Source organism: Phaethon aethereus (assembly GCF_964289735.1).
Source record: "Phaethon aethereus genome assembly, chromosome: 13".
Lineage (NCBI taxonomy): Eukaryota > Metazoa > Chordata > Aves > Phaethontiformes > Phaethontidae > Phaethon > Phaethon aethereus.
The window spans coordinates 372,726-382,368 of NC_138589.1; the positions used below are offsets into that span (position 1 = coordinate 372,726).

Consider the following 9,643-nt stretch of genomic DNA (forward strand, 5'->3'; position numbering starts at 1 on the left):
ACCCCGGCCCCTGGCCCGGCGAGGGACCCGCGGATAATGGGGGGCAAAACTGCCTCCACCAGCTCGGAGCCCACCCATCTTCCTGGAGGGGAGCTCAGCAGGTTTTGGGGGGTTGGTGTTACTTGGTTTCACCCAGCCACATTTTTCGCTCGTTCACATCAGGAGGGGACGTGGCCCTTCCTCCAGTCTGAGCTCGCCCGCTGCCCGAGCACCAGCCTCCCCCCCGAAAATCCTCCTGGTGGGCTGGGGAGCCCTCGCCCTGGGGAAATATTTGGGAGCTTTGCAATAAGTGCTCCGGCTTACAGCTGGAGCCCGAGCAAAAATTCGCCTTCCCCTGTGCCGGCAGCACCTGAGCCCCCGGCGTGCATGGGGACCCCTTGCCCTTGACCCCCTAAAAGCAAGGCTCCGGCGCCCGCCCCGCTCCAGTGGCCATGCCTCCGCCGGGGAAACATCCTGCCACACTGGGACAGGCGCACACCGCGGCGGGTCGGATCCCACGCCAGCACCTGTGCTGGCAGCCCGCAGGCACAGACGCAGGCAAGGGACGTTTCCCTGCTCGGTGACACAGTTTCCCACCCCGTCCCCAGGGATGCTCGTGCTGCGTGTGTGAAATCTTGGCTGCCATTGCCCAGGCAAGGGACGCCGTGTGTCCCACGGCCATGTGTCACCCCGCTGCTGAGGGATGCCACACGCACGCTGGCGCCGGTGGGGACTGGGGTGTCCCGCTGGCACCCGCACCCCTGGGCGCCCGCAGCCAGCCCTCCCACGCTGGTCCCCTCCGTGGCCACCCCAGCTCTGCCCCCAGCCACCCCCCGGGGGCTGGCCCTGCAGCATCGCCCCGGGGCGCACGGCTGGAGGGGGGCAGCACCTCGGGGCCGTGACTGCTGCATGCTCCCGGGGCCAGCGCCGCGGGCCCTGGGCCAGCACCCCGGGCCAGTGCATATCCTCCCGGGGCCAGCACCCCAGGACCGGGGCCAGCACCCGGGGCCAGCGCATCCTCCCGGGGCTGAATCCCACCCATCCCCGGGTGCATGCTCCCGGAGGCCAACACCCAGCACCAGGACAGGCACCCAGCACCAGGACCAGCACCCAGCACCGGGGCAGATCCCGGCCAGCCTCCCCCGGCCGCAGCCCGCGACCCCCCCATCACTACCCCGGGCCCGGCCCCCCCGAGCCGGGCCGGGTCCGCATCGCTCCCGGCCCGCTCCCCGCCGCGGTACCTGACTCCGCTCCGGCATGGCCCCGTACCAGGCGCACCCGCACCCCGCCGCCCCCCGCGCCTCGCCGCGCCCTCCGCGCCGTGCGGGGCCGGGCCGGGCCGTGCCGTGCGGGGCGGGGGGGGCCGGGCCCGGCAGCCTGGGAGATGTAGTCCACGACCGCCCGGCGGGGCTTGTGGGACTTGTAGGAGGCGAGAGGGGCCGCGCCGCGCCCACCCGGCGCACCGGCATCTCCGGTATCTGCGCCGGTACCCGGCCGGTATTCACCCTGGCACATCGGCACCCCCCTGTATCCACCCCGGTACCGACCCGGCACATCGGCACCCCGCAGTGTCCATCCCCACACCCACCCGGGTACCGCACCCCAGTGACCGTCCCGGTGCGTCGACATCCCCGGTACCCACCCGGGCACTCACACCGGCGCATCGGCACCTCCCGGTGTCCACCCCGATACCCACCCCGGCACCTACTGGGCACCCACCAGCCGCCTGCCCATCCACCCACCGTGCATCGGCACCCACCGCCCGCACCCAGGCACCCCCACGCCGCTGCAGAGCCCCCCGCAAGGACCCGGGCTGAGGCCGAGCGGGCTCGTCACAGGGACGACCCAGGGCACTTGAGGGTGCACGCCGCCGCCAGGACCCCTTCTGGGGCAGAAAAACGTCAAAAACACCATTTCTTCCGGGGGGGCGGCAGGGGTGCACTGTACCTTTAAGCCGCCGGCTGTCCGGCGCAGTGCACGCTGGGAGATGTAGTCCCTCAGAGACTCGCCTCCCACAGCGGCCGCGGGGACTGGACTACATCTCCCAGCAGGCGCCGCGCCGCCTAACAGGGGGGCCGGGGGCCGGCGAGGAGAGCGTCGCCCGGACAGGCCGGCGCGGCGATGGCGGCGGAGTGGAGCGTTCTCCTTCTCACCTGCCAGCGCGGCGGCTGCGTCTCCGCCTTCCAGCGAGGCAAGCGGCGGGGCTGGCGCTCGCCCTCTCCCCGCGGCACGGCGGGACGTGCCAGGCCTCAGCGCCACTCGCCTCTCGCTTGGCAGAGCTGGAGACCCGCCGGCTGAGGGGCGGCCTGGGCCCGCGCCCCCCCCCGCTCCTCCTGGCCGTGGAGGACCCCTGGGCCCGCCTGGGCAGCGGCGGGGCCACCCTCAACGCCTTGCTGGTGGCGGCCGAGCACCTCAGCGCCCGGGCGGGCTGCACGGTGAGGGCCGTCCTTTGCGGGGGGGGAGTGGGGTGGCAGCCTCTGGTGGGGGCGGGGGGTGGCTGTTCCGGCCCCGCCGACTGTCCCCTGCTGTGGCCCCCCCAGGTGGTGACCTCCGACGTCCTGAGGGACGCCCGCATCCTCATTCTGCACATGGTGAGAGCCCGTCCAGGAGCCGCGCACCTTCTCCCCCCATGAGGGCCCCCCCGACCACCCCCGTGTTCCCCATCCTGCCAGGGCCGCGACTTCTCCTTCGACGACTGCGGCCGGGCCTTCACCTGCCTGCCCGCGGAGGAGCCCGGCGCCCCGGCCGAAGCTCTGGTCTGCAACCTGGACAGTCTGCTGGGGACCATGACGCGCCGGGTCTGTGGGGCCTGCGGGGTGGGACCCTGGGCTCATGCCCTGCAACGCCAGGCGCCCTGGCGCGGGGCTGGGTTTGGCTCCCCTTGAAGTTTTCGGGGGGAAAAAACCCGCCTTCAGCAGGCTCCCAGCAGGGCGGGAAGGGTGCCAGGTGCCCCGCGAGGGCTGAGCCCCTTCCGTGCCGTCCCTGGGCACGTGGCCCTTCTCTCGGCAGCTCTGTGTGGGCTCCCCGCCCGGCGTGTGGGTCTGCAGCACTGACATGCTCCTCACCGTGCCCTCGGCACCAGGTGAGAGGGTGCCAGCCTTGCCTCTGGTGCCCGCCTTGGCTCGGGACTGGGCTTGGAGCCAGCAGCACAGCTGGTTCAGCCAGTGCCACACTCCCATGAGGGTGTGGATGCTCAGGCATTGCTGACCCACATGCGGTTGGGAGCATCCGTTGTGCCCACAGCAAGGTGGCCAAGGCTGGATGCTGCTGTCACTGCCTCTGCCGTCGGCCCAGTTTTCAGGCAGTTGTGCCCAGTGTGGGTATGCACACTGCCCCAGTGGGCACTGGTCTCTGTCCCTCTCCCCAGGGATCGACTGGGATGGCTTCCAGGGCGTCAGAGTGATTGCAGTGCCTGGGAGCCAGGCGTATGCCAGGAACCATGGGGTCTACCTCACCGATGAGCAGGTCGGTAGCAGCTCTCCCTTCAAGGGGCATCCCTTGGAGGCACAGGGGTTCCCACCCCTTTGGTCCCATGGGTGCTGAGGTCCCAGCCCTGCCGTGGCTGCTTGGCTTGGGGCTCCCCAGAGAGCTCATCAGGGGTGGTCTCATTCCCAGGGGCTGGTGCGTGACATCATCTACAAAGGCACGGAAGCCCAGATCCAGCAGTGTGCAGGGCCAGACGGCACCGTTCCGCTGGTATGGCACGACTTGGGCATCGGTGGCCCTGCCAGCCCTGTCCCTTGGGTCACCATGGCTGCAGCCTCAGCCCCGCTGTGCCCTGGCAGGTCTGCGGAGTGGTTTTCTTCTCCTCGGACGCTGCTGAGCAGCTTCTGGCCACCCATGTCATCCCTCCTCTGGACGCCTGCACCTACATGGGGCTGGACTCGGGGGCACCACCCATCCAGGTGACAGCTCCTCCATGGGGGACGGGATCCCTCGCCCCACGGCTGCTGCTGCTGGGCATCTCTGGAGGGCCTGTTTTCCCCCACACTGCCAGATTTGGGTGGGAGAGGTGGCAGGAGGGGAGCACCCGGCAGCAGGGTGAGAGTTAGGGTGGCTGCACTGGCTGTCCTGGCTGCACCCAATAGGTTCCTTGTCTCTCCAGCTCTCCCTCTTTTTCGACGTCGTGCTGTCCATGGCAGGGGGGATGACGGAGGAGGATTTTGTGAAGGGTGGTGGTGACGCCAGCGTGAGGAGTGCCCGCTCTGTGCTGTGGACAGCTCTCCACGCCTTCCCTCTTAGCATGGGTGAGCGATGCTGTGGTGGGTGCACGCGACATGACCCATCCCTGAGCCCTCTTCCACTGCGCAGGGAGAGATGGGGTGGTCAGGGCCTGGCACCCGGGTGTTTCTCCCCACAATTGTGGGTCCCCAGGTCTTCTCGCCCCACCCCTTCAACTGAGGATGTTCAGCCTGGCTGCCCTGGGCTCATGCAGGTGTCGGCATGTCCGCCCTTGCTGCTGGTGTGCTGACAGCTAGCTCTCCTGCCCCCCTGCAGCCTGCATTCCTGACGCGTCCTATGACTACATGACCACCTCTGCGAGCGACCACATCCGCAGCCTGACACTCCTGCCCGGCTCTGCCAGCCACCTCCGCTTCTGCAAAACAGCCCATTCCCATGTGGACGTAAGTCCTTCCATCCCAAGCCTTACTCATGGACGTTTTTTGGGGGGACGCTCCAGGCTGTGTGGCCGGACCCTGGTCCCACGTGCTTCTGTGCCCCCGGCAGCAGCCCTGTCTCCTGGAGGACGGCTCTTTGGTCACCAACTGCCTGCTGGAAGGAGCCGTGCGGCTGGCGGCCGGCAGCGTCATCCAGCACTGTCACCTCCAGGTACATGGCTGGGGTGGGGGTGACCCCAAGTTCTCAGGGTGCTGACTGGGCAGCAGGTTGAGGTGGCCGTGGCTGGGATGGGGGACCCACAGCTGTGAGATCTGGGGTGTCCTTCCTCTTCCTGGCTGCCTTTTCGTTGGTGCTGGGTACCCTGGTGGCTGTTGCCCTCCCTAGGGAATGGGAGGAGGCCATCACGGCTGGGCTGGGGACTAGGGCTGTGAGCCCTCGAGGCTGTCACCTGGCATGAATTTCTGCAGTCCATGTCCCTGCAGCCCTGTGACAAAGCGAAGCGTGTCCCTCTGGCTCCTGCTGGCACCAGCTTGTGTCCCAGGGTGGTTGTCCCCCTCCGAGGTCAGGGTCTGGCTCTGGTTTGGGGGCTGCTCTGGAGCTTGCAGTGCCTCTTCTGCAGGGTCCCCTGGAGATTGGTCCCGGCTGCCTCCTCTCGGGCCTTGCCACGGGCTCCTCACTGGCCCTGCAGGGCTGTCCCCTGCATGACGTCGTCCTACAAGGCCACCATGTCCGGCTGCGCGACCTGCCCTGTCGCGTGTTCACGCTCACCGGCTGCCTTGACGACTGGCAGGTACTGGGGCAGCGAGGCGGCGTGAGGCCCCCCATGAAGCTGAGGCGTAACTGGCCCCTCCATGCCCCTGCAGAGCCCTGTCGAAGAGGCCACCTACTTGAACATGCCCTGGGCGGAGTTTTTCCATCGGACAGGCATACGGTAGGTTCCACATGCCAGGACAGGACAGCAGACCCGACTCCCCTAGGGAGGGCTGTGGTGGGAGGTGTCACAGCCACACCAACCCATCCTGTGTCCCGCCTCCCCTCCTGGAAGGTGTCCTTGATCCCTGGGGTGGTGCTGACAGGCCCTCCCTTCATCAGGGAAGGAGACCTGTGGGACGCCGAGACACCGTGGAGGAGCCGCTGCCTGCTCAGCGCCCGGCTCTTCCCAGTGCTGCATGCCTGTGAGGCGCTGGGGCTGGAGGACGTGCTGTGGCTACTGGCCCCCGCATCGGTGGCTGGCGAGCGGCTGACACGCTGGCGGGCAGCCTGGCGCATGTCCTGGCAGGAGCTGCTGCCCTGCCTCGATAAGGCGGCCGAGCTGGGTGCCCGCCGGGCCCTATTCTTCCTGCAGGGCCAGCGCAAGGTGCGGCGGGTGCTGCTGGGGCGCCAGGACAGCAGCCTCCTGCCGCTCGCCCGCAGTGCCGTCCATGAGGGCTACCACGAGGCCGTGCTGGGCACGCTGGACGAGGGTGAGCTGGATTTGCACAAGCTGCGTCTCACATCTCTGGGTAGCGGGGTGGCTCAGTGCTCCCCACCCCCTCCAATGAGCCCCCACTGCAAGAAGCCGTGGGGGCACACCCCCAGGGCATCCAACAAGCCAGGGTGCCAGCCGTGCGAGTCCCTCTCCCCTAGAGCCAGCTTATCGCAGCAGTAGGCTGGTTTGGGGTGACCTGCAGCCTCCTTTTCTTTTCTAGTTGCCTCCACGGCCGGCGACCCTGGCATCGCAGCCCGAGCGCTCGCCTGCATCGCCGATGTCCTGGGCTGCATGGCGCAAGGGGAAGGGGGCTTGCGGAGCGGGCCTGCTGCCAACAGGGAGTGGGCCTCGGCTTTCAGGCACCTGGAGAGTGGGGACATCACCGGAGGCGTCCGGGAGCTGGCTGCTGAGCGGCAGAAGTGGATGAGCAGGTGAGTCTGGGGCTAGTGAGCGGCAGCTGCCCTGTCCCAGGCATCGGCGCGCTCGGGGCACCATGGCGGCAGGCTCAACGTCCCTCTTTTCCCAGGCCGGCTCTGCTGGTGAGAGCAGCTCGGCATTACGAGGGGGCTGAGCAGATCCTCATCCGGCAGGCGGTGATGTCCTCGTGCCAGTTTGTCACCGTGGGGCAGGCGGAGCTGCCACCCTTGGGGCACTGGGTGCAAGTGGCGTGTCCGGCTCGCCTGGACCTCTCTGGTGAGTGCATCCCCCCAGCCAGGTGATCCATGTCTCACCCCCGTGATGCTAGGGGAAAAGGAGTCGGGATGCTGTGGGGAGCTGACGGTGAGCCTCGGCAGGTGGCTGGAGCGACACTCCCCCCATCACATACGAGCATGGGGGAGCCGTGGTGGATGTGGCCGTGCTGGTGGATGGGTGCCAGCCCATCGGCGCCCGTGTGCGGCGCATTGGCGAGCCGGAGCTGCGCCTCGTCAGCCTTGGCAGGACGCCACAGAGCGAGGCGGTGGCGGAGCTGGTGTGCCGGGAGCTGGAGCACTTGCAGGATTACTGCCAGCCACACGCACCAGGTGAGGCATCGCCATCCGCATGGCCTGACCACTTACCTGTGATGTCCCCTTGGTGTCCTGACCCCACGGTGCCAGGGGCCCATTTTTGGGGACGATGGGGTGAGGGAGCAGGTAGCACAGCAGGCATCAGCTTTGCTTTCTCTTCTTGCCAGGAGCTTTGCTCAAAGCTGCCTTCATCTGCACCCAGGTCGTGCAGTTCCCTTCGCAGAAACCCCTGCGGGCCCAGCTGATGGAGAGCTTCAGAGGCGGATTTGAGGTGCAGACCTGGTCCAAGCTGCCCCACGGGTCTGGCCTAGGTAAATCTGCTGGGAAAGGGCTGGGGAGCCCCTCCTGCTCTGAGGACCAGGATGGCGCATCCCCCTCACTGCCCCACAGCCATGAGCCCGGCCCCGGCTGTCACGGGCACGCACAGTGCCTCGCTGCCCTGGCCCTGCCTGTGCTCCCTGCAGGCACCAGCAGCATCCTGGCAGGAGCGGTGATGGCATCACTGTACCGGGCGGCCGGGAAGGTGGCCAGCACAGAGTCCCTCATCCACGCCGTGCTGCACCTGGAGCAGAGGCTGACGACAGGTAGCGGCTGGGGGGAGCTGCCGGCCTGTGGGGTGGGTGGCCCAGCAGTGGCTGAGGACCCCTGGCCCTGCAGGTGGCGGGTGGCAGGATCAGGTGGGTGGGCTTGTGCCTGGCATCAAAATTGGGAGGTCGAAGGCCCAGCTGCCACTCAGGGTGGAGGTGGAGAAGATCCCGGTGCCCGACGGTTTTACCCAGACCCTCAGGGATCACTTGCTGCTGGTGTACACGGGGAAGACTCGCCTGGCCCGCAACCTGCTCCAGGTAGCACCTGGGTGCCACAGGCTCTGGCCTCTGCTCCCCCTCTGGTGCCTGTCCCCTTCGTTGGTGCAGAGATTTCCCACCCCAACGGGAGCTGGCACCGCAGGCTGTGGGTGCAGTGCTACCCTCCCCGGGTGCTGCGGGAGCCAGCGGACGGTGATGGGGACGTTCTGTCCTCTCGCAGGACGTGGTGAGGAACTGGTACGCCAGGCTGCCCGCCACCGTGCAAAACACCGACGCGCTGGTGAGCAACGCCGAGGAGTGTGCCCAGGCCTTGAGGCAAGGTGGGAGCCCCCATCCCTGGGCCAGGCCAGCCCTTTTAACAACTGAAGAAACACAAACGGCCCCTGGGGAGAGTCTGTGCAGTCCTGGATGGGCAAAGGCTGGGGGCATACAGGCTCTTGCAGCTGCAGAAGCTTCAAATCATCCCCCTGGGCCTGGCCTATTACTGGCAATACCCCAAAATTCAGGCTTGAACGAAGACATTGAGGAAGGGGGGTGGTCAGACACGCCAAGTCTGGTCAATTTTCTGCAAGCCATCCGTGATGGGGCTGGGGGCTGTGCCTAGCCTGCGCAGTGGATTCATTTGGCCTTTGGCTGCTGGGATGCATTTAAAGCAAGCACATTCTCCCCCTGTGGAGGATTAAAAATAAACAGCAACGTGACAGGGCTGGCTTTGCTTGCTTGGCAGGCAGAGCTGGGAGGAACTAGGTTTGAGAAGGCAGACTTTAGCTTAGGCTGAGCACAAGGCAGAGACAGGTTTCTGCCCCCTGGGCAAGAAATAGAGGCAAATCGTTTGCAATGTCCTCTCCCCTGCAGGTAACCTGCTGCTCCTTGGCAAATGCCTGGACCGCTACTGGCAGCAGAAGAAATGCATGGCCCCTGGGTGTGAGCCGCTGGCTGTCAGGCGCATGATGGACGTTCTCCAGCCCTATGTCTACGGGCAGTGCTTGGCAGGGGCTGGCGGTGGCGGCTTCCTTTACGTCTTAACCAAAGCCCCTCAGCAGAAAGAGGCTTTGCACCAAATTCTAGCAAAAACTGAGGTGAGATGTGAGCTCCCAGGCACTTTGCTGTCGCAGGCTTTATAGAGTGCAAGTGCTAGGAGCATCTCGCCCCACGACGAGTGGGATGAGATTGCTTGTTGTTCCCTGAGCCCTCTCCAGGACCCTGGAGGGGAGAGCAGGTCCCTTGCTGGCTCCTGCCCCAAGCCCTAACTCTGTTTTCCTAGGGACTGGGCAACTTCAGCATCCACAGCATTGAAGTAGACATGGGCGGTTTCTCTGTGAAGGTCGTGGGACATGGTCTGAAGGACAGTGCTCACCCCGGAGGGGACGTGGCTGTGTGAAGGCCTTCAGCCCTGACCCGCTGCCGGCAGCCATGGGGGGCAGGGGAGGGAGCAGCCAGCTGCTCTCCAAAGCAGGGCCATCCCCGCTGCTTTAGAGGCAGCTCCTTCAGCCAGCTCTAGCAGGTGCCTGAGGTCTTGATGTGGCCTTTTTGTGCTGCTACTTGCCCCAAAAGCTACAGCGGCCGGAGAAGCTGTGACAAGCTGGGCAGACAGAACTGTCCCTGGAGGGTTGGCCTTGCTGGAAGGACAGACTGCTAGGGCCTCCAGGCTGATTTTTGGGGTTTTACCCCAGTTTTCATGATTCTCCAAAGGGAAAAGAATAGCATTTGTGATGCTGCCTCTAGCAGGAGCCTTCCTGTTCTTCCAGCAGCAGATGCCTGCA

General features: G+C 66.4%; 1 protein-coding gene across 1 annotated transcript; it reads left to right on the top strand.

Moving 5' to 3' along the window:
• Positions 1 to 2,100: 2,100 nt before the first annotated feature.
• Positions 2,101 to 9,261, top strand: FCSK (fucose kinase; the record flags this gene model as incomplete). The annotated part of the gene is made up of 23 exons (XM_082005696.1): positions 2,101 to 2,170; positions 2,257 to 2,414; positions 2,520 to 2,570; positions 2,652 to 2,777; positions 2,989 to 3,061; positions 3,347 to 3,444; positions 3,595 to 3,675; positions 3,765 to 3,884; positions 4,085 to 4,226; positions 4,477 to 4,604; positions 4,708 to 4,809; positions 5,219 to 5,389; positions 5,463 to 5,530; positions 5,692 to 6,062; positions 6,288 to 6,498; positions 6,594 to 6,760; positions 6,862 to 7,089; positions 7,242 to 7,385; positions 7,539 to 7,658; positions 7,732 to 7,919; positions 8,101 to 8,200; positions 8,736 to 8,959; positions 9,145 to 9,261. The coding sequence occupies 23 exons, from the start codon at positions 2,101 to 2,103 to the stop codon at positions 9,259 to 9,261; spliced, it is 3,258 nt and encodes a 1,085-aa protein (XP_081861822.1).
• Positions 9,262 to 9,643: the final 382 nt, after the last annotated feature.